At 42.5% G+C, this 25,496-nt stretch overlaps 1 protein-coding gene across 3 annotated transcripts in view; it reads right to left on the minus strand.

The window, feature by feature from the left end:
- The window catches only part of LOC104585626 (transferases, transferring acyl groups), a 61,157-nt gene that overhangs the window by 28,617 nt on the left and 7,044 nt on the right, over nt 1-25,496 (minus strand). For all 3 annotated transcript variants that reach the window (XM_010242569.3, XM_010242570.3, XM_088896054.1), the window contains 3 exons: nt 6,406-6,479; nt 6,183-6,270; nt 6,005-6,094 (listed from right to left, as the gene is read on the minus strand). In XM_010242569.3, the coding sequence (XP_010240871.1) occupies nt 6,005-6,094; nt 6,183-6,270; nt 6,406-6,479 (252 nt within the window). The remainder of the gene's footprint in view (nt 1-6,004; nt 6,095-6,182; nt 6,271-6,405; nt 6,480-25,496) is intronic.

Consider the following 25,496-nt stretch of genomic DNA (forward strand, 5'->3'; position numbering starts at 1 on the left):
TCACCTAAAGGGATGTCTGATCCAAATCAGATTTGGATCAGCAAGTCCTAATTGGATTAGGAGCTGATCCTTTAGGGTTACAAGAGAAAAAAAGGGACGGCAGCCTTTGAGAGAGATAATTCACATCCTCCTTGAGAGCTGAAAACACAGAAGAAAGAATTAAGCAACCCTGCAGAATTCTTTCTTTCCGCCTCCTTGTTCTTGCCGCCCTGTTTGCCAGTTCGATCTCCAATTGTGGAAGAAGTCAAGATTCGATCTTGACATCAGTTCTTTGAGAAAGAATTGATAGGAAGTTGTGCTCACGTGCCATCCTGTTGTTTCTTGCGAAGGACAGAATTCTTGGAGAATAATACTACTGATTCTGCTCCATCCTGCACTGCGCCATCTTCAGTGGTAGTAGTCTTTGGATCCTTCCTTGGGCGTGAACACCTTCGTTGGGAGATATTGTTTCTCCGTATCAGGTATAATCCTCTCCTACTCCTTTTGGTTCAGATCTGGTTCAGTTTATGGTTCAAGAATGATCCTTGAAAATATGATTTTCTAAATAGGGAATGCGATTCCCAGTTGAAGGGAGAGAAAAATTTTTGAAATTCGCCCTTTTATTCTGCAATATTTGGGCGTCCATACAATGGATCTCTCATCCCTTCAATTTATATATGTTGACTAATTGTAAAAGGGCTGAATTGCCCTTATTGCTTACATGGCAAATAAACTAATAATAAAGTTGTAATAACAAACTGAAATAACTACCAATTAACACTGACATAACTAACAAAAATGTGTTGTCATACGAACACAGTGGGGTCCACATCAGTGTTCTCTACACTCCCCCTCAAGTTGGGAATAGATATTTGTCATTCTCAACTTGCATAGGTCTGCCTCTAACTTTTTCCTTGGAACAGCCTTGGTGAGAAGATCTGCGAGCTGCATGCTAGAGGTAATATACGGGAGACACACTTCTTGAGGCGAAACCCTTTCTCTGACAAAATGTCGGTCGACTTCAATATGCTTAGTTCTGTCATGTTGTACCGGATTATAAGCTATATTAATAGCAACCTGATTATCACAATACAATATTAAGGGCTTCTCATAAGCAATACCCAACTCCTCAAATAATGACTTCAGCCATAGGATTTCAGCCACACTATTAGCCATAGATCTATATTCATCTTCAGCACTAGAACGAGAAACAACACTTTGTTTCTTACTCCTCCAAGAGACAAGGTTACCTCCTACAAAGGCACAATATCCAAAGGTAGACCTTCTATCATCAACACTCTCGGTCCAATCAGCATCTATATAAACCTCAATCTTCATGTGATCATTATTCTTGAATAATATACCTCTACATGGACATCTCTTCAAGTATGCTAATATCCTCTCAACTGCAAGGAGGCGAATAGTTCTAGGAGAGTGCATATATTGACTGACAACGTTGACTGCATAACTGATGTCAGGTCGTGTGAGACAAAGATAGAGGAGTTTTCCAACTAACCGTTGGAACATAGCTTTGTCTTCAAGTGGCTCTCCACCCTCTGTACTAATCTTGTGATTATGTTCAATAGGTGTATCTGCAAGCTTAACACCCAACTTTCCAGTTTCTTCCAATAGATCTAGAACATATTTCCATGTTTAGATCTAGCTACCTCTATACCCAAGAAGTATCGTAGCTCTCCCAGATCTTTCACCTCAAACTCTTGATGAAGGAGTTATTTAAGAGACTCAATCTCATTGTTATCATTCCCTGTCACTACAATATCATCCACATATATAGCAAGCAAAGTCAAGGAAGAGTCCACTCTTTTAATAAACAATGTATGGTCTGACTGGGCCTATACATAGCCAAATTTTTCAAGGGCTTGTCTGAATCTATCAAACCAAGCTCTAGGGGACTGCTTTAGTCCATACAAGGCTTTATTCAATCGGCAAACCTTCTTTCCTGTCTCTGCATCATAAAATCCAGGAGGTAACTGCATGTAGACTTCTTCCTGTATGTCTCCATTGAGGAAGGCATTTTTAACATCCATCTGGAACAAGGGCCAAGAGTAACTAGCTGCAAGGGATAACAAAACTCTAATAGTGGTCATCTTTGCTACTGGAGCAAAAGTCTCCAAGTAGTCTATACCATAAGTCTGAGTAAATCCCTTTGCAACTAATCGGGCCTTATACCTTTCAATGGAACCATTAACATTATGTTTCACAGTAAATACCCATCTACATCCAACCGGTTTCTATCCTTTAGGCTGGTCAACTAGCTCCCAAGTACTAATCCACAGAAGAGCATCCATTTCAACCTTCATTGCATCTTTCCACTCAGGAACTGACAAGGCTTCCTGCATTGTTCTGGGAATTGGAATATCAGCAATGGATGTGAGAAAGGACCTGTAAAAGGGGGCAGGCAATCATAGGACAGGAACTGGGAAATGCAGTGAGCTGTGGATGTGGTGCAACGCCGTTTGCCTTTACGGACTGCAATGGGGAGGTCAAAGTCATCCAAAGGAGGTAAAGTAGCAACAGTGGAAGGTATCTCGGTGGGACCTGGATCTGATAAAGGGACTGTGGTACCTGGATCTGGATCCGCAGAAGGAACTAGGGCTGGCCTAGACTGCTGATGACCGAAATCAACCTACCTCCACCGCCTGTGATAAACTCTCAAATCCTGACACCTCTGACAACCCTCCCCATTACATCCCTCATCACTCAATGGAACAGGTAAAGGAACTTCTGATGAGTTAACCCCACTCTCACTACTCTCCCCTTGAGGAGAAACCCTAGGGTAATAGGGTACCTCCTCAAAGAAAGTAACATCCATCGAGACAAATCTCCCCCCAGAAGTAGGTTCACAGAAGTAATAACCCTTTTGAGTTTGTGCATAACCAAGAAAAATACATTTGCAGGCCTTAGGATCAAATTTGGAACGATGAGGTCCAAGAATCTGAACAAAGCAAGTGCAACCAAAGGTTTTAAGGGGAACAGTAAGCAATTCTTTATCGGGATATAGAAGGGTAAATGGAGGCTTCATGTCAAGAACCCGTGAAGGAAGTCGACTAATGAGATACGCTGCTGTAAGAATAGCATCTCCCTAGAAACGAATAGGCACATTGGAGTTAAACATAATGCTTCTAGCCACCTCCAATATGTGCCTATTCTTCCTCTCAGCAACCCCATTCTACTGTGGTGTATAAGGACAAGTACTCTGGTGAATAATCCCATGATCAAGCAAATAAGAGGCTAATGGGTTGATAAAGTATTCTTTCGCATTATCGGATCTGAAGATTTTGATTTTGACCCCAAACTGGGTTAAAATCACCTGATGAAAGATCTGAGTCAAAGCAAGAACCTCATCTCGAGAATGCATAAGGTAAACCCAAGAAAAACGGGTATAGTCATCAACAAACAACAAGAAATATCTGTATCCCCGCATAAAAGTGATGTAATACGGGCCCCAAACATCAGTATGCACAATATCAAAAGAATTACTACTTTTATTACTCAAGGAATAAGATGTTCTACAATGCTTTGCAAGCTCACAACTCTCACATCTCAAATTGGACATCTGAACAGACTCAAACAAATTTGGAAACAAATTCTTCAAAGACCGAAAGGATAAATGACCCAACCGATTATGCCAAAGCATAACCTAACTAACAGACTGAGAAACAAAAGACTTCCTATCTTCACGATCTTCCCAATGAGAACTCTCTCCAAGCAGGTAGATCCCATTCGTCTCACGGCCAATCTCAATCACCTTCCTTGTCTCCAAGTCCTAAAAAACACATCGGTCAGGGAAAAAGTTACTTAACAATTCTGATGTTTTGTAATACTACTGACTGAAAGCAAGTTAGTATTAAGCTTAGGAACATGCAGAACGGAAGATAAGGAAATGGTATTAGACAACTTGATGTGTCTCCCTTGCCAGAAATGGGAACAAGAGAACCATCAGCAATGGACACTTTATCTCTATCAGAAGATAAGTGATAGGTAGTGAACAGTGATGGCAAGCTAGTCATATGGTCAGATGCACCTGAGTCTATTACCCAACAATGTTCAGTGTTACCTGGAACTGAAGCATGGTAAGCTGAGGCCCGAGTACCTGAATGAGCAAAGCCTGATGTGGGAGGAGCTGATGGTGGCTGAGATGATTGAATTGAATCCCCAGCTTCCTTTTCCAACTGAGTTAGGGCAGCCCGGACAGCAGCTAAGGTGTCTAGAGGCATGCCTTTTGTGCCCGATGAGGATGCAGAATCAGTATTAACAGCCATATGAGCATTACCCCTTTTGTTCCTTAGTTTTGCTGGAACTAGATGAGGGTGCAGCTTCCAACATGTGTCTTTAGTATGCTTAGGTTTCTTGCAATGTTCACACACTAGATCCCGCTTCCTTCTTTATATCCCTCTCCGTATCACCCCCAGACTTAGGTTTAACTGCTGCCAAGGCTGGTGGGAAGGGCTGATGCTGCATCATAACCTTTCTCCTAGTCTCTTCACTATGCACTAAGAAGTAGGCTTGAGATAAGGTCACACTGTCCCTTGTTAGTATTTGTTGTCACAATATCATAGTCAGGATTCAGACCAGCTAGGAATTCAAAAACCCTATTAGTTTCAACTTGCTTTCTATAAGTCTGTGCATCCTTCTGACTTTCCCACTCAAGTGTTTCTAGGTGGTCAATTTCATGCCACAGAGATTTCAAAGTAGAGAAGTAAACCGAGACTGGTTTCTCCCATTGCTTAAGGTTGTTAACCTCATACTTCAATTCATAAGCCCTAGCAACATTAAGGGGTTGGGAGTAAGTCTCTTTCATGACATCCCAGATTTCCTTAGCTGTTTTTGCCCACAAATAGTTCCAGCTAATATGTGGCTGCATAGAGTTGCACAGCCATGTCATAACCAAATAGTTCTCCTGAACCCATTTGTTATAAGTTTGGTCGTCCTTAGTTGGTTCTTTCACATCTCCCAACAAGTAGCTGAGTTTTCCTCTACTCCCAATGGCCATCATGGGCGATTGAGCCCATTCTAAGTAGTTTGATCCATCAAACTTCACATAATAATAAAAAAACCTTTTAAACTACTGTAATAGAAAACAGCACCCAAACAACTGATAACAGCCGGCCTAGGTCTTCCAAAGAACAAAGAAAAGAGAATTTTGTATGAAACCAGTTCAAAATCTGATCTGAAACCAACAACAGTTCTGAATTTTAGGGTTTTCTCCCAAAACCCTAGAAAAAAAAAACAGATTTTCCAGTCGCTCCTCTCAGAATAGACCAAGATGATTTTTTCCAAGGTTATTCTCAAGAAAAAACTTGCTTTATGAAAGAAAGTCTCTAGCCGCCACCTTTTGTCTGATGCAAAACCCTAATCTTGAGGATCCGAAGCCTTTTCTGATTCTTCCTGACTACTGGAACTCTCCCAGCCTTCTACAATCTTCTTAGTAGCAGCCGCACACTACCAGTAACCTCCAAGAATCATCCGATCCTCCTTTGTTGAAAAACTTCTAAACCTAGGAGATTCTCATGTAGTCAATCTAATTAGACTAACATAAGAGCTCCTAGGTTGGCTCTGATACCAAGTGGTCGATCAAGACTACAATCAGTCTTGAATTCAAAAGAAAAAAGAAAGAAGAAATTTCAAAAGAGAAGAAGAGAGGGAGAAAAGAAAAGAAGCACACGAAGAGATTTTGAAAAGAGAGAGAGGGTTGATCAGTTGATCTGTCGACCCACTCTTAATATTTATATATGTTGACTAATTGTAAAAGGGCTGAATTGCCCTTATTGCTTACATGGCAAATAAACTAATAATAAAGCTGAAATAACAAGCTGTAATAACAAAATGAAATAACTACCAACTAACACTGACATAACTAACAAAAATATGCTGCCATATGAACACAGAGGGGGCCACAGCAGTGGGGTCCACATCAGTGTTCTCTACACACTTAAATAGTTCAAACCCAAAAATACAATATTAATGTTAATATGATTTGATGGATGAGTGTGAAATAGATTACCAGACCAGTACCATAAGTCTCAGCCTTGGCATATCTTCTAGGAAATATTTGGAAGTCAACAGCCAAGATGCATAAGCATGTGACAATCATCTATAGAAAGCAATCTTCATGAGGGATAGCAATGAAGAAAATAAAGAAAAATGATTCAACCAAATAAGTAAGCATGGGAACAACATACCATTGACACTCTGTATGATGAAATATTTGTCCTAATAGAATAAACTGATTGGGACCTTCCTTTAGAGTAAGGAGAATAAGAACCAAACCTGGTTAAGGTTTACAGAAACTCAAATCAGGGTTTAAATATCTTAAGTAGTTTATATGGTCAATTGCTCATACAACATCTTGGAGGATTTCAAACATGTTGCCTATAAGTCCTCGCCAATAAAAACATTGCTTACCTTTTCATTACAATACAGAGAAGAAGAAATATCAACAACAAAACTGCACACATATTTGCCCATTCTGCTAGAACCTGTCACGGAAAGAAAATGAAAAAGCAACATATCATGCCAAAAAATAGACATTTGCTGTTTTCACCGAAAATATCTTGAACCAAACATAGATGTACACCTTTTTATTGACTGATGTAATCGACATTGAAATATTTAACTCCTAAATGCAAGACTTTTTTTGTGAGGGTGTGCTTAGAAAGTAAACAAGAGATGGTAATCAAAACTTCAGTCAGAAGTTGGGGTTGAAGATTAGGGAAGCTAACAAGGCTACTGTGTTACTGGAAGGTGTTGGAGTGATCGAGTGGTTTAAGGACTTTGTACTTGGAGCAAGTCTCAAAGGGAAGCAAAAAGTCAGAACGAAGGGTTGACAAGATGGCAGGTCGTTGGAGAAGGGCATTGAAGGTGGAAGCAAAAAAAAAAAAAATTCTGTTTGAAGAATGGAGATCTAAAGGAGTGCTGGGGTTGAAGATTAGGGAAGCTAAGAAGGCTACTGTGTTACTGGAAGGTGTTGGAGTGATCGAGTGGTTTAAGGACTTTATACTTGGAGCAAGTCTCAAAGGGAAGCAAAATGACTGGAAAGAATTTGGCTCTGAAGAAGGAAAGAGGTATGTCGTAGAATGCAAAAGGAACATCAAAGGAGCATATATAGCCTAACTAGAATATTTTGGAAAGGGTAAGAAGCAGATTGCTTGCTTCCCTGAAGGAAGACAGGGCCAAGGTTGGAGGGAAGTATCTGGAATACTTAACGAGTTCTTCCAATGCCTGGAAAATGCACAAGCAGAGGTCCCAACAGAGTTGAAAGAGGTTAAAGAAAATAGTAGTAATACTGAAGATCTGGGACAAGAGATAGTGGTTATGGCAAAGACTAATGGGAAATGTAAGATGGCTGCTTTCTCAAGAAAGGAAGATTGGGAGAGTAAGTTTGTAATCCAAGCTAAAAACCATGTCAGTGACTGGAGGAGAGTTGCAGACTTACTGATACAAAGATTGAAATTGAAAGGTATGTTTATTGTAACCCCTTTTGAGAGTTGTAAGGCTTTGTTGGATCTGGTTGAAGATAGGTTAGACCTGTCTGCAACTACCATTCAACCAGATCTTGGATTATTTACAATCTTTAGACAGAGTCCTCTTTCCAACTCTAAAGAGTTCTCTTTTGAAGATGATGTGATTGTGCGTATCTTGGGCTTGCCCTTCCACCTGTGGAGGCAAGAAGTGGCTGAATCTATAGCCCAGCTGTGTGGAGGGCGACTCACTGGTGTCTTCTGGGGGGATCTCCACTCAGCTGCTATATTATTAAGTGGAGTAAGGCCAGAAGATCTGCTGAGGAAAATAGACTTAAGAGTGGAGGGCTTCTTCTACTCAATTTGGCCGGCTTCCTCCATAAAAGCAGGCCTGTAGAAGGAGGCTCAGAAGGAGGAGAATGAAAAAGTGGAAGATGTATTGCATGGATCAAGGGGATTGGTGAGTTCAAATGGGAAAAGAAGTTTCACCAAAAAAGGGTAACAGGAGCTGATGGGGTTGGAAGGTTTGATGCAGATGGAAGATCAAAAGAGTGGCATACAAGGTAACAAGGTGGCGTGTAGCAGGTCTTACGCACAGGTGGTCAAAGGTGGCAGTTTTTTAATTCAAAATTTATACAAAGAAGGGGGGATGGTAGGTCTGACCCAACCTGAACCAAGAAAGGAGGGAGCTGATCCATCCTTATTTGGGTCTGGGCTTGACAATTTAAGGGATCATGTGTTGGACGTCTCTGGTCATAATGAGCATCTGATCTTAGCAAGGCCCACAGGTAACAATGAGCCGAGGCAAGCTGGGCTTAAGATAGCCCATCCTGGGATAGGTGAGTGCTTAAAAGCTCACGTTACTGAAGGTAAGGTGGGCTCAAAGGGTGAGGCACATGAGTCACTTAAAACTCACATGTCTGACAGGGGGGTGGCTTTGATAGATGGTAAGAAACATCTATCATCTTCCTCCTCAATTTCTTCCTCTCGACCAAAGGCTACAAGAGCAGGTTCAGCTTCAACTGGCTCTCTACAGTGGATTCCAATGCAGAAACTAAAATCGTTGTCAGCTGATAGATGCAACCCAAGGTCTATTAGGTGCAGCGATCTTGAATCCTCAGTAGATGGCAACTGGTCTGAGGACGAAGGAAGTGGCGTATAAGTTCTGATGACACAATCAGTTTGGTTAGTGCTGATTTGCATCAAAATGTGAAGTTCATGGAAGAGGAAAGCTTTAATACAGATATCTTATTTCTGGAAGAAGATAAAGGGGCTGGAGGTAGATAGAGTGAGGATTGTTTGCCTGGGTCTGACGCTGTGCACTCCTTTTCTCCTTCCATTGAGGGGGCTGCTCCAACCTCTTAGTTTTGTCAAGAAGTTAGCAAAGGGGAGCAGGACACACTACAAAGGAAATCTGTGAAGATAGCCCAGAAAGGACAATACAGGGACAAACGTTTTCAGCAAATAGACTAGCCAAGGGAGACTACTTGTCCATACACACTTCTCAGCAAACTCCGACAAGGGGAATAGAAGTTACATCCTCTTGTTCTAATCCCCATATAAAAAGCTTCTGTACTCCTCAGTCAGACCCTGCCTCTCCAGGTATTATTTTCCCTTTGGTTTTTGGTGTTGACATGTGTGCTGAGCCTGTTGCAGATACTCCAGCATCGCATTTTGTAAGGGGTAGTGGTGGTGTGGGGGAAAGGAAAGTGGGGGGATCTGAAAAGGTTAAAGAAAAGAATGGAGCAGCAGTAGGCAAGGAGGTGGAAAGGTTCTGGAGATTGATTTGTGAAGAATTGGAGGAGCTTAGGAGAAGGGAAGGATGTGGGGAAAATAGTGCTCAGAGGGAGGACTTGAGTAGTAAACAGGAAGAGTTGGAAAAAGGAGATAGTGAGGGGACTGATCTACTTCCAAAACCTGAAGGTAGAAACCGAACTAGTGGATTAGGTAAATTAGAGGGTGGAGAGGAAATATTTCAGAGGAAGGTGGAGGAAAAAAAGAAAAAAAGTCTGAAGTGGAAAGATTAATCTCTGACATTGAGGGTGATCTAGAGTTTAGCGGGAGGGGAGAGAGGAGGAAGAACATCAGGTAAGAAATGGGGTCAAGTAGGGTCATTGATTGAAGTGTGTAGAGAAACTGATGTGGGCCCCACAGCTGTGGGGCCACTCTGTCCGTAGGGTAGAATATACCTAGTCTATCTGTTATGTTATTCTGTTATTCTAGTTCTGTTATTTACTCTTCAGTTTTTTATATTGTTAAGTGTTATGATGTAAACACCAAGGGCAGATATGTCCTTCCATGTAACTAGCATAACATATAAATATTAAATTGAAGTGGCGGCGGCATATCATTCAGAATCTGTCCTTTCTTTCAAACCTGTGTTCTACTTCTCTCTCACTAATCTTTCTCCTCTTTCTTCTTCACTTTCTCTTCTGTTCGAACCTGAAATTCCTTAGTGCCCAAGACTGATAGCAGTCTTGATCATCTTCATGGTATCAGAGCCAAGTTAGGGTTTCTTATGTGAGTCTAATACCAGCCGACCACATGAGAATCTCCTAGGACTAGAAGCTGAAAAGGTGGAGTTCGCAGACTGATTCTTGGAGATCGCCAAAAGTGCTAGCAGCTGTTGGAAGTTTTGTCATGGTTGCAGAGTATTGGTGGTCAGGAAGGATCAGAGAAGACTAGGGTTCAGGTAACCATAGAAGGCAGCGAACAATTCTTTTCTTTTAAGTCATCTACTTTTCTAAGAAAATATAGGTTGGACCTATCTGGAGAGGAAGGCTGAACCGTTCTAGGTTTTCATCTCTTCGATTCACTAGGGTTTTACAGCAAACCCTACTGTTCTGCTGTGATTAAAACCCTACTGTTTTACACCGAACTGTCTCAGCCTTGTTTCTTTTTGCACTAGAGTTTGAAAGTGATCTTGCGGCAAGCCCTAGTGCTGGACTGAATCTTGTGATCTATCTAGAGCTGTCCTCAAGTTTATTGTTAGCATTGATCAGATTCTAGGGTTTCATATTAACCCTACTACAAGTCTATCTATACAGTACTGATTAGATTGTGCAACTGAATTGATCACTTTAAGGACTGATTAAAACCCGAATTCTGCAAAGGCAAATCAGACCTCCTTCTAAGCTGTTGTTCAGAGTTTTTTGGGGTTTTCAAACTCTCTTAAAGGGGTTAGAGCTCTACGGACAGCCACTGTTGTGTTTGTTAGTTGATTTCAGATCAGAGTTATCCCAGTTTTGTGCACATACACTGTGAATACAGATCAGGCCTATACTGTTTTTGATTGTGTTGGTATTCCAAGTGCTGTTTTAAGACTTGACCGAGATGGATTTTAAAAATCAGGCAGAAGGCAGCTTTGGGAGCATCAGTTATGGTAGTATTTCTAAGATGGGTGGTCAGATTACAACCGTAAATTCAGGTACTCTAGCTTCAGCCTACCATGCCTCAGCTCCAGGTACTACTGAACCCTGTTGGGTAATAGATTCAGGTGCATCCGACCACATGACCAGCTTGCCTTCACTGTTTACCTCTTACCATTTGTCATCTGGTAGGGATAAAGTATCTATTGCTCCTATTTCTGGGAAGGGGGACATTAAGTTATCAGATACGATCACCTTGTCTTCTGTCTTACATGTTCCTAAGCTTGATACTAACCTCCTTTCAGTCAGTAGTATTACCAAACACATGAACTGCTCAATAACTTTCTTTCCTGACCGGTGTGTTTTTCAGGACCTGGAGACGAAGAAGGGAATTGGTGTTAGACAGTTTATGTATGCCCTTAGATTCAATCTGATTTGATGTACTTTTGTTATTTAGTGGAAATAAATAAAGTGCATGTTTGATTCATGTTGTTTGGTTTAATTCTGTGTAAAACCCTAAAACTGGACATTTATAGAGATTCATGTTAGTTTTAAATATTCACAGCCGTTGGATAAGTCTGGGGAGATTTATCCTGCCAAGGCTGATGCTGGTGTGCCACCAAGTGTTGGGGTGGCCTGTCTCAGCCACCAGGGTAAGACCCGAGGCACATGCAGTATGGGATTACTTGAATCCTTGAACCGGACCAGATTTCCAATCTTGCCCTGGACCTTGGAGATAGATGGGCAAAACTGGAAAGTTACACCTGACCCCTAGACTCGATTATGACACTTCACTAGGTGCTGGATCAGGCTGCCTTTGATATACCAATCAGTGAGATCCTTAGCGGGGATCAAAACCTGGGTATGTTGGGGCAGTTTGAGAATTCATCTGAGTGGGTGATCATAGTGACAGAATCAGCCACTTTGTCGGACAAAGGGTAATGATCGGGAATGCACTCTCTCTGATGGAAACCAAACTGCCGGCAGTTGATTTCAATCGTTGGAATTGTGTTTTGCAAAATTAACATACTTATATTTATATGTACGGTTTCAAATTGTTTGCAAATGGTTTTAATTCCCGGGATCCATGTGAGAGGGAAGTGCGGCACTGTTCCTTGCAGCCGAGGGAGAGGTCCTCTCTTGTCGGGCAGTGCTTGATCATTAAGGGCTGAGAGGTTAAGTGTAAAACCATTTAGGATAATACCTGATGGGCTAATCTTGCACCTGCCCACAGTCCTTGGGTTTTTATAAGATGGCTTGGCCCAGGGACCACTTAATGTAAGTGTTGGGCCCATAGGGTCCATATGATGGACTCAAGGGGTTCATTGAGTTTTTCAGTGAATTCGGCTGGGCCGAACCCATGTGGCTGGTGTGTAGATCAATGCTTGGGTCCCATGCCATACAAAGAAGCCCAACTGGGCAGCAGATTGGAAAGTAATTAGACACTGAACACTTAATGGGCCAAAAGCCCATTTCGAGGTGGGCTGATATGATCACCCATCCATGGGGCGAATTTGAAATTGAAGTTAGCAAAAGGATTGGGCCTTTAGCCTTATCCACTCTTAGAGACCAAATTCAAATTAGATTTGAATCTGGTAACCTCCTGATAAGATCAGGAGTAACCTAACTCTATCTGCAGATAGGATTAAGATAATCCCCTATCCAAATACTGATTTGGATTGGGATGACTCCTGATTTAGGAGGTTTCTTAATCAAGAAGAAAGGAGGAGAAAACCTAACCAATTGAGAAAAAAAATACAACAGATTTCGAACCAAGCAAATCACAAGAAAGGTTCCTGCGAATTGAGATCAAATCTCATACTCTCCAAAAAAAGGAGAAAAGCAGTTCAGCCCTTTTCGTTTTGGAGATCTCCTCCTGCCGCCGCCATCTGCCTTTGCAAGATTAGATCTTTGCAGAAAAAGAAAGTCAAGAAATCTGTTCTTGACATCAGTCTTGCAAGAAAGACTGAAAAGGATTCAGTGTTTAGTACTTCCAGAGGATTTTTGTGAAGGATCCAGTGTGTAGGACGCACCCTGCTGGTTCTGTTCCATCGACTGCTGTGTCATCTTCAGCAGGAACGGATCTTGGAGCATTCTTTGGGCGTGAACACCAACTTTGGGAGATAGTGCTTCTCCAGATCAGGTATATTCCTCCCATTTAATTTTGGTACAGATCTGGTTTGATTATGGTTCAAGTAGGATCCTTGAATATTGTATTCTAAATTTAGGGAATATGATTCCCAGTTGGGAGAAGGTAGGAAAATTTTTGAAATTCGCCCACCCATTCAGCAACCTTCATGGCGTCCATTGGATGGATCCTACCATTCTTTTAGTGGTATCAGAGCCACAGGTTCGAATCTTGAACCCAAAGAAAATCAGATCTGACCCTGCGCAGATGGATAGAAGGTGTTCTTTCAAGATTTGCGCAGATTGTTTTCTTTATTTCAAGAAACTGTTTCTTGTTAAGGGCGATTGATCTGAAATTAATTTTTATTAAATCCAAAATCTATTTAGAATTGTTCTTTATTTATTTTTGATTTAATGGACTGTTCGAACCTGGAGATCGCAGTGCAGATTTGGCGCAGATGGTCTGCGCACCCTTTTTTCTTTTCTATTTATTTATTTCATTTAATTCGGTCTGTAAATAATTTTTTTTAATTTTAGACTGAATGTATAGGATTTGATCAAGAATGTAATTAATAGAAATAGGATTTCTGTTTTTTTATTTTTCTTGATTAAAGAAGAAGGAAGAAGAAGGCGGCGCTGGAGATTTGCAGTTGGAGAAATCGCTTTCTGCGATTTGCAGTTTGTGAAACTACAACCCTTGTGATTAACCTCTGTTTTGCAGGTGGTGCGAACAGTCCATAGATTGATTTGTGATTGTTTGAAATCAAAATTATTAATTTCAGATCTTTCATGAATTAATTCTTGAATTGAAAATCAGTTTTTGATCCTCTCGGACTAGATTGGACCAAAACTGTTTGGACCGAATCTGGGATTCGAAAGGGACTGTTTTTAGTCCATATTTCTCACACTTGCTGTTCCAAATCTGATGTTCAATTACAGGGATTAATTTGGCCCACCTGTAAAGCCCAGTTTTAAAGGGTTAAAACTGCAAAAGCCCATTATTGTGAGATGAGCTGTATGGGCCGAACTGCTATCTGCGATTCAGCCCATACACCTAGTAGACATTAATTGTTAATGACTTAGATTTTAAATGGGCTATTCAATGGGATTTACAGCAGTTAATTGATTGGATCAATTCCTCCTTTACATATGATGTTTGGATGTTTGATGTGCTGCGACCATGGGCCATAAGTACTTGGCCCATGAAGACTCGTTAGTGGCTCTTGCGCACACCATGGCTGAATGCACATCATTGCCATGGTGTCCCTCAAGGTCATTGGATGACCCCTCTTTGCTTGGTGGGCCCCACAACCCTGAAAAAGGGATGCGTACGGAACCCCTAGCCGATTAAGGCCCACCAGAAATCTGACTTTATGAAAGTCAGTGGAAGCCACTCTGGTTTGACCTAAATTAAAAATAGGGCGTAATTTTGTTCCCTCCAGCAAATATAAATGCATGTGATAGGGAGATCCATATGATGGACTCTCTAAAGGCCTTCCGTCATTAGCACAATGATGGGTCCTTCAGTAATGAGGAAACGCGCCATAAAATTGGGCTATCCATTTGCTGTTGGATCTATTAGAGTGTTTTATAAGATGATAGGGGCGTCATAGACCGATGTGGGAGGGGCTTCACCAGAAAATGGGAACTCTCTCACGGTACATTGGCGTAACCTGAATATGATGGGTGTGCACTCACTGGACAGAAAGGTTTACCTGAAAACGACTCTGAACCTTGTCTGACAGAGGCCAAAGGGAAACTCATTTGATGAGTGGATATGATCCATCACAGAAAGGTGGTGGGGTTATGCAGCTGAAACAGTTGGCTTCACACACCCCATGTGATTTCCCACATTTCCAGAGACATCTCGTCGTCTCCGTCACTGAGAAAAGAGGGAAATCTCAGAGATGAACAAATGGGAATGGAACATAGATTAAAAGCCATATCTATGTAGGTAACATGAATCAAACTAAGGTTGTGGACTAATGATTTTGCTGTTTTATCAGAAAATGGCAAATGGTCAATTTGCAAAGCTTCTAGACGATAACAAGCTTAAAGGCCCAAACTATGCCGACTGGCACAGAAATCTTATGCTGGTCCTAACTTCTGAAAAGTTAGACAAGGTAGTGAAAAATCCTGCCCCGGAACGTCCGGGTGATAGGGCTTCTGAGGCCCGTAGGAGGGACTACCAAGATTGGGAGGATAAGAACTCCCTAGCCCGCTGCTTTGTCATTGCCTCATTAGACAACTCAATACAGAGGCAGTTCGATCAGATCGAACTGGCCAAGGACATATTGGACAGTCTAAGAACAATGTATGAAGAGCAGAACCATTCTACTCGACAGAAGGTCCTGAAATTGTTCATGACCGCGCAGATGACCAAAGGGCAGAAAGTTCATGACCATTGTCTTCGGATGATGGGATACATTAATGAACTTGAAGCTCTTGGATCCGGGCTAGATCTTGGCACGCAAGTGGATGCCATCCTAAATTCTTTGCCCTCTTCCTTCAATGCGTTCACGATGAACTACAATATGAATAAACTGAATGTCAGCGTCCAGGAACTCAGCAATATGTTGCAGAGAGCCGAGGATTTGCTCAAGAAGGATGAGCCTGTGATTATGCTTGCTGAAGCTAACAAATCGGGCAAGAAAAGGAGAAAGGCAAAGAAGCCTCAGAAGAAAGCTACCAAACCTAAGAAGCAGAAGAAGAACAAGGCATCTGATGTCTGTCACTTCGGCAAGCAGACCGGCCACTGGAAGAGGAATTGTCCTGCCTACCTGGAATCTAAGAAAGGTAACATCGAAACTTGTGTCATAGAAACTAATATGTTAGTTACTTCTGTGTCCTGGTGTGTTGACTCCGGGGCTTCAACTCATGCGTGTAACTCACTGCAGGGGTTCAAAGTTAGCAGAAGGTTGAGTGAAGGTGAAGTGACACTGTTCTTGGGAACGACTGCAAGTGTTGCAGCTGCGGCAATAGGAACCGTAGAATTAGTTTTTAAAGAAGGAATACTTGAACTTAAAGATTGTCTTTATGTACAGAACTTGAGAAGAAATTTAATTTCTGTTTCAAAACTGTGCTGATGGATATACTGTTTATTTTAGTAATATGATTACTGTTAAACGGAATAACAAATTCATCGCATGCGGGGAACTAGAGAACGGTCTCTATGTTCTACATCCTTCTCTGGAAACTAACTTAACCGAAACTACGTCGGTCGAAAATCCCAAGAAAATGAATCGTGATACAGTAAGTCCCACGTGCCTCTGGCATTGCCGACTTGGCCATATCGGTATTGACCGAATCACAAAGCTGGTAAAGGATGGTCCTTTGGATTTTCTAACCGTAGAAAATCTTCCCACTTGTGAACCTTGCCTTCAAGGTAAGATGTCTAAGCGGCCATTTGACGATAAGCCTGAAAGATCTGAAGGCACACTTGACCTAATACATACCGATGTATGTGGTCCCCTGAGTGTTAGGACACGGAATCAACACGTGTATTTCATCACCTTTACAGATGATTTTTCACAATATGGTTACGTGTACCTAATGAGACATAAGTCTGAATCCTTTGAAAAGTTCAAAGAGTTCAGACAGGAAGTCGAGAAACAGTTAGGGAGAGAAATTAAGGCCCTTCGATCAGATCGAGGTGGCGAGTATCTCTCTGACGAATTCAGGGACTACTTAAGGGACAATGGGATAGTGTCACAACTAGCTCCTCCTGCTACACCTCAACTCAACGGTGTTTCAGAGAGGAGGAATAGGACCTTGTTGGACATGGTCCGGTCGCTTCTCGTACGCTCACAATTACCCACATCCTTTTGGGGATACGCATTAGAGACTGCTATCTACGTGCTGAATCGGGTTCCAACCAAATCAGTTCCAAAAACTCCATATGAGCTTTGGACCGGAAGGAAGCCAAGTGTAAGACACTTGAAGATTTGGGGTTGTCCTGCACACGTTAAAAGAACAAGTGCGGACAAGTTGGAATCTAAAACCAGTCGTTGCCTGTTTATAGGCTACCCAAAGGATTCGGTGGGTTATCTATTCTATGACCCAAGTGAGCAGAAAGTGTTCTGCAGTCGAAACGCCCGATTCTTAGAATCCGATTACATCCTGGACACCCATCGTCAGGAAATAGTTCTTGATGAGGAGAGCTCAGGAGCAGTGGGAGATGTCCCACAAAATCCAGGTAATGACCAACCTAGAAGAACCACCCAGGTATCCAGACCACCAGTCCGATATGGTTATGACCAGGATAGTTACCTGGTGGAAGCCTTGACTAGTGAAGAGGATCCCGTGACTTACGCGGAAGCTATGTTAGACATAGACTCCCAGAAGTGGGTGGAGGCCATGAGAGCTGAGATGGACTCAATGGAGACCAATGGAGTCTGGACTCTAGTGGATCCGCCCTCCGGGGTAAAAGCAATTGGTTGCAAATGGATCTACAAGAGGAAGAAGGGCCCCGATGGCACGATTGAGACCTTTAAAGCTCGTTTGGTGGCGAAAGGGTATACTCAGAAAGAAGGCATCGACTATGAGGAAACCTTTTCGCCCGTGGCCATGCTTAAATCCATTAGGATCCTGCTAGCTGTAGCAGCGTACCATGACTATGAGATTTGGCAAATGGATGTCAAAACAGCGTTCCTGAATGGAGATCTTAGTGAAGATATCTACATGCAGCAGCCGCAAGGCTTCATTGCTGCTGGTCAGGAACACATGGTATGTAAACTTAATAGATCCATATATGGACTTAAGCAGGCTTATAGGAGTTGGAACATCCGTTTTGATTCTGCAGTCAAAACGTTTGACTTTGAACAGAATCCGGATAAGCCCTGTGTTTACAGGAAATCCAATGGGGATAAGATCACCTTTTTGGTCTTGTACGTGGACGATATCCTACTCATTGGGAATGATGTAGGAATGTTGACTTCGGTCAAGGTATGGCTATCACAACAATTCTCCATGAAAGATCTTGGAGAAGCTTCATACATACTAGGTCTTCGACTCTATAGAGATAGATCGAAGCGGATAATTGGATTATCCCAGGCTGCTTATATTGACAAAATTGTCAAAAGATACAACATGGAGAATTCCAAGAAAGGAAACGTTCCTTTCAGGCACGGAGTCACTCTCTCCAAGAAGATGTCTCCCAAGACTTCTGAGGAGATTGAGAGCATGAGAGACGTTCCCTATGCCTCAGCCGTAGGGAGCATCATGTATGCCATGCTGTGCACTCGCCTGGACATAGCTCAGGTGGTGAGTGTCGTAAGTAGATTCCAAGCAAACCCAGGGCAGGAGCATTGGACTGCTGTAAAGAACATACTCAAATACCTTCGAAGGACAAAAGAGTTTTGTCTAGTATTCGATGGTAGTTCACTGCAAGTTTTAGGGTATACCGATGCCGATTTCCAGTCGGATCCAAATGATAGAAAGTCTACATCTGGGTATGTTTTCACGATAGAATCGTGTGCTATTTGCTGGAAAAGCAGCAAACAGGGGCCCACTGCAGACTCCACAACCGAGGCTGAGTACATTGCCGCAAGTGAAGCTGCCAAGGAAGCCGTGTGGATGAAGAAGTTCATACACGAATTGGGAGGGATTCCATCCAGCACATCACCCATCCCGTTGTTGTGTGACAACAATGGAGCGATCGCCCAGGCTAAAGAGCCTTAAGCTCACTCGAAGTCAAAGCACATCGAGAGAAAGTACCATGTACTACGGGAGATCGTTGGTAGAGGGGACGTCCTAATTCAGAAGGTAGCATCAGCGGACAATGTGGTAGACCCATTGACTAAGCCACTGACATAGAAGGTGTTTGAGAAACACGTGGAAAGTATGGGACTCCGGCTTGTACCAAATTGGACCTAAGTGCAAGTGGGAGCTGTTAGACAGTTTATGTATGCCCTTAGCTCCAATCTGATTTGATGTACTTTTGTTATTTAGTGGAAATAAATAAAGTGCATGTTTGATTCATGTTGTTTGGTTTAATTCTGTGTAAAACCCTAAAACTGGACATTTATAGAGATTCATGTTAGTTTTAAATGTTCACAGCCGTTGGATAAGTCTGGGGAGATTTATCCTGCCAAGGCTGATGCTGGTGTGCCACCAAGTGTTGGGGTGGCCTGTCTCAGCCACCAGGGTAAGACCCGAGGCACATGCAGTATGGGATTACTTGAATCCTTGAACCGGACCAGATTTCCAATCTTGCCCTGGACCTTGGAGATAGATGGGCAAAACTGGAAAGTTACACCTGACCCCTAGACTCGATTATGACACTTCACTAGGTGCTGGATCAGGCTGCCTTTGATATACCAATCAGTGAGATCCTTAGCGGGGATCAAAACCTGGGTATGTTGGGGCAGTTTGAGAATTCATCTGAGTGGGTGATCATAGTGACAGAATCAGCCACTTTGTCGGACAAAGGGTAATGATCGGGAATGCACTCTCTCTGATGGAAACCAAACTGCCGGCAGTTGATTTCAATCGTTGGAATTGTGTTTTGCAAAATTAACATACTTATATTTATATGTACGGTTTCAAATTGTTTGCAAATGGTTTTAATTCCCGGGATCCATGTGAGAGGGAAGTGCGGCACTGTTCCTTGCAGCCGAGGGAGAGGTCCTCTCTTGTCGGGCAGTGCTTGATCATTAAGGGCTGAGAGGTTAAGTGTAAAACCATTTAGGATAATACCTGATGGGCTAATCTTGCACCTGCCCACAGTCCCTGGGTTTTTATAAGATGGTTTGGCCCAGGGACCACTTAATGTAAGTGTTGGGCCCATAGGGTCCATATGATGGACTCAAGGGGTTCATTGAGTTTTTCAGTGAATTCGGCTGGGCCTTGTATTAAAGGCTGGGCCGAACCCATGTGGCTGGTGTGTAGATCAATTCTTTGGTCCCATGCCATACAAAGAAGCCCAACTGGGCAGCAGATTGGAAAGTAATTAGACACTGAACACTTAATGGGCCAAAAGCCCATTTCGAGGTGGGCTGATATGATCACCCATCCATGGGGCGAATTTGAGATTGAAGTTAGCAAAAGGATTGGGCCTTTAGCCTTATCCACTCTTAGAGACCAAATTCAAATTAGATTTGAATCTGGTAACCTCCTGATAAGATCAGGAGTAACCTAACTCTATCTGCAGATAGGATTAAGATAATCCCCTATCCAAATACTGATTTGGATTGGGATGACTCCTGATTTAGGAGGTTTCTTAATCAAGAAGAAAGGAGGAGAAAACCTAACCAATTGAGAAAAAAAATACAACAGATTTCGAACCAAGCAAATCACAAGAAAGGTTCCTGCGAATTGAGATCAGATCTCATACTCTCCAAATAAAGGAGAAAAGCAGTTCAGCCCTTTTCGTTTTGGAGATCTCCTCCTGTCGCCGCCATCTGCCTTTGCAAGATTAGATCTTTGCAGAAAAAGAAAGTCAAGAAATCTGTTCTTGACATCAGTCTTGCAAGAAAGACTGAAAAGGATTCAGTGTTTAGTACTTCCAGAGGATTTTTGTGAAGGATCCAGTGTGTAGGACGCACCCTGCTGGTTCTGTTCCATCGACTGCTGTGTCATCTTCAGCAGGAACGGATCTTGGGTGTGAACACCAACTTTGGGAGATAGTGCTTCTCCGGATCAGGTATATTCCTCCCATTTAATTTTGGTACAGATCTGGTTTGATTATGGTTCAAGTAGGATCCTTGAATATTGTATTCTAAATTTAGGGAATATGATTCCCAGTTGGGAGAAGGTAGGAAAATTTTTGAAATTCACCCACCCATTCCGCAACCTTCATGGCGTCCATTGGATGGATCCTACCATTCTTTCAATTGGGACTGGTCGTGAGATGAATGGATCTATCTGCTCGGGGAGAGTTCTCGTCGGGAAGAGTCAGTGGGTAAGAGATCACTTGTTTCCCAGAGTGTGAGTTCGGTTATGCTTTGGCATAACCGATTGGGTCATTTGTCTTTTCGGTCCTTAAAGAGTCTGTTTCCTACTTTGTTTGAATCTGTTGAGTTGTCCCAGTTGCAATGTGAAATCTGTGAGTTTGCTAAACATTGTAGAAACTCTTATTCATTGAGTAATAAAAGGAGTAATCATCCTTTTGATCTTGTGCATATGGATGTTTGGGGGCCATATCACATTCCTTCTATGGGTGGGTACAGATATTTTTTGTTATTTGTTGATGACCATACCCGGTTTTCTTGGGTTTATCTTATGCGTTCACGAGATGAGGTTCCCGCCCTGACCCAAAACTTTCACCAAATGATCCTAACCCAGTTTGATGTCAAGATTAAAGTTCTTAGATCTGATAATGCAAAGGAATACTTTGCTAAGTCATTGACATCTTACCTTCTTACTCATGGGGTTATCCATCAGAGCTCTTGCCTTCATACACCTCAGCAGAATGGGGTTGCAGAAAGGAAGAATAGGCACATCTTGGAGGTGGCTAGAAGTCTTATGTTTACCTCCAATGTCCCTATTCGCCTCTGGGGTGATGCTATCCTCACGGCGGTATATCTTATTAATCGGATTCCTTCTCGGGTTCTTGATTTGCGATCTCCTTTTTCCCTTCTATACCCACATGAGGAGTTGTTTTCTATTCCCCTTAAAACATTCGGTTGTACCTGTTTTGTTCAGCTTCTCGGACCCCATCACTCCAAGTTTGAACCCAAGGCCTCCAAATGCATTTTCCTTGGTTATGCACAAACTCAAAAGGGGTATTGCTGCTATGATCCTGTCACAGGAAGGAAGTTCGTCTCCATGGATGTCACTTTCTTTGAGGAGACACCCTATTATCCTCGGGATTCTCCTCAGGGGGGGAGCAATGAGAGTAGGGGTTTAAGTCCTTGTCTTCAGGGGGAGAGCAGTGAGAGTGGGGTAGTTCCTTTACCTATTCCATTGGGTGATGGGAGCTGCAATGGTGAGGGTGGTCAGAGGGATCAGGAGTTGAGGGGGAGCTGCAATGGTGAGGGTGGTCAGAGGGATCAAGAGTTGAGGGAAGCTGCAATGGTGAGGGTGGTCAGAGGGATCAGGAGTTGAGGGTCTATCACAGGCAGTGCAGGCAGGTTGATCCCGATCATCAGCAGTCCAGGCCAGCTCCAATCTCATCTACGGCCCCAGGTCCAGACATTACAGTCCCAGGACCCACAGAGACTTCTTCTATTGTTGCCATTTCACCTCCTACAGATGACCTTGATCTTCCGATTGCAATCCGTAAAGGCAAACGACATTGTATCACATCTACAGCCCACTGTATTTCCCATTTTTTATCCTATGATCGCCTATCCCCTACCTACAGGTCCTACCTTAGTTCCATTTCCAATGTCCCTATTCCAAGAATAGTACAAGAGGCCCTATCAGTCCCGGAGTGGAGAGGTGCAATGCAAGTTGAAATGGATGCCCTGTTGAAAAATAATACCTGGGAGCTAGTTGACTTGCCCAAAGGAAAGAAACCAGTTGGATGCAGATGGGTATTTACTGTGAAGCACAATGCGGATGGATCCATTGAGAGGTACAAAACTCGGCTAGTTGCAAAAGGGTTCACTCAGACTTATGGTATAAATTACTTGGAGACATTTGCCCCGGTAGCCAAGATGACCACCATTCGGGTTCTATTATCTCTTGCAGCAAGCCACACTTGGCCTTTGTACCAAATGGATGTTAAAAATGCCTTCCTGAATGGGGACTTGCAGGAAGAGGTTTACATGCAGTTGCCTCCTGGATACTATGATACAGAGACAGGTAAGAAGGTCTGCCGGCTCAATAAGGCATTGTATGGTTTGAAGCAGTCACCTAGAGCTTGGTTCGACAGATTCAGACTAGCTCTTGGAAAGTTCGGTTATGTACAGGCCCAGTCAGATCATACACTGTTCATCAAGAGGGTGGAGTCTTCACTGACACTGCTTGCAGTATATGTTGATGATATTGTGGTGACAGGAAATGACAGCCATGATATTGAGTCCCTCAAACAGCTCCTCCATCAAGAGTTTGAGGTGAAAGATCTAGGTACACTACGGTATTTTTTGGGCATTGAGGTTGCTAGATCTAAACAGGGGATCTTTGTCTCTCAGAGGAAATATGTTTTAGATCTGTTGGCTGAAACTGGAAAGCTGGGTGTCAAACCTGCAGATACACCCATTGAACAGAACCACAAGATTAGTGTAGAGAGTGGGGAGCTACTTGAAGACAAAATTATGTTCCAGCGGTTGGTAGGAAAGCTCCTATATCTCTACCTCACTCGGCCGGATATTACTTATGTTGTTAGTGTTGTCAGCCAGTACATGCATTCTCCTAGAACCACACATCTTGCGGCAGAAAGAATTCTAGCCTACTTGAAGAGATGCCCGGGTAGGGGTATACTGTTCAAGAACAATAACCACATGAAGGTGGAGGTCTATACAGATGCTGATTGGGCTGGGAGTGTTGATGACAGACGGTCTACCTCAGGATATTGTGCCCTTGTGGGAGGAAACATTGTCTCCTGGAGAAGTAAGAAACAAAGTGTTGTCTCCCGGTCTAGTGCTGAAGCAGAATACAGGTCCATGGCCAACGGAGTGGCTGAAATCCTATGGCTAAGATCTCTACTTGAGGAGTTGGGTATTGAGTATGAGAAGCCTCTGATGCTGTATTGTGATAATCAAACAGCCATTAATATAGCACATAATCCAGTGCAGCATGACAGAACCAAACACATTGAAGTTGACCGACATTTTGTACGAGAGAGGGTCTCATCTCAAGAAATATGCCTCCCTTACATCACATCCAGTATGCAACTAGCAGATATCCTCACTAAAGTTGTCTCAAGAAAGAAGCTAGAAGCGGATCTATCCAAGTTGGGAATGATAAACATTTACTCCCAACTTGAGGGGAGTGTAGAGAAACTGATGTGGGGCCACTCTGTCCGTAGGGTAGAATATACCTAGTCTATCTGTTATGTTATTCTGTTATTCTAGTTCTGTTATTTACTCTTCAGTTTTTTATATTGTTAAGTGTTATGATGTAAACACCAAGGGCAAATATGTCCTTTCATGTAACTAGCATAACATATAAATATTAAATTGAAGTGGCGGCGGCAGATCATTCAGAATCTGTCCTTTCTTTCAAACCTGTGTTCTACTTCTCTCTCACTAATCTTTCTCCTCTTTCTTCTTCACTTTCTCTTCTGTTCGAACCTGAAATTCCTTAGTGCCCAAGACTGTTAGCAGTCTTGATCATCTTCAAAGTGTATCTATGAAAATTATAAGTTGGAATCTGAGAGGGTTGGGGAGTGTAAGAAAGAGGAGACCTATAAAGGACTTACTGAAGAGGGAAAAACCTGAAATTGTGATGTTGCAAGAGACAAAATTGTCAGAAATGGAAGGAAGGTGGGTGAGAAGTTTTTGGAGATCAAGGAGAGCAAGCTGGTCTTCAGCTCTGTCATGGGAAGCATCAGGGGGTATTGTCACAGTGTGGAAGGATGAGGTAGTAGAATCAGTGGAACAACTGATAGGTAGGTTCTCGATCTCGATCAAATTTAAGAATGTGAAGGATGGATTCATTTGGGTGTTAACTAATGTTTATGGCCCTAACAATTATAAAGAAAGAAATGAACTATGGGAGGAGTTGTCTGCCATACAAGGTTTATGGGATGGTCCCTGGTGCCTAGGAGGGGATTTTAATGTCATAAGATTCTCTGAGGAAACAAGTAACCCTTCTCAATCAACTACAACAAGCATGAGGAAGTTCAATGGTTTTGTAGAAGAGTGCAAACTAAAGGAAATCCCTTTGTTGCAAGCTAGGTTCACTTGATCTAACTTTCAAGAAAACCCCTTATGCTCAAAATTGGATAGGTTCCTTTTCAACCTAGCTTGGGAAGGTCACTAGGGAACCTTGGTGTCCAGAGCCCTACCTAGGGTCAATTCTAACCATTGCCCCATTAAGATAGGTGTGGAGTCGTTTTTTATTGGGCCTAGACCATTTAGATTTGAAAACATGTGGTTAACGTAACCAGATTTTGTGGAAAAAATAAAGGAATGGTGGAATAAAGAGCTAAGGGGGATAAAGTGGAAGGGGATAAGATTTCATAAGAAGCTATGGTTAAGATTCAAGCTGAAGGAGTGAAATAGGGACCATTTTGGTAGAATTGAGGAACAGAAATTGAGTCTAATATCTCGGATTGAGGAATTGGATGAGAATGAAGCTCAAAGGATAATGAATGCACATGATAGGGAGATAAGAAATCAATTAAAAAAGGACTTAGAGGTTGGCGTAGTTAGAGAGGAAATTTGTTGGAGACAAAAGTCAAGACACCGGTGGATTATGGAAGGTGATGGAAACACTAGATTCTTCCATGATTTGGCAAATGGAAGAATGTGGAAAAAATTTGTGGCCAAATTAGAGGTAGAAGGGGAGGTGATTACAAATCAGGACGAAATAGCCAAAACCTTCATGACCCACTTTATGTCCATTTATAAAAGGTCTTTGAATGAAAATTGTCTATGGAAGGGTTGGATTGGCCATGTTTGGGAGAAGAGAAAGTGAGGTGGTGGAAAGAAGT

This window comes from Nelumbo nucifera, chromosome 1, assembly GCF_055504915.1.
Source record: "Nelumbo nucifera cultivar China Antique chromosome 1, China Antique-T2T, whole genome shotgun sequence".
NCBI lineage: Eukaryota > Viridiplantae > Streptophyta > Magnoliopsida > Proteales > Nelumbonaceae > Nelumbo > Nelumbo nucifera.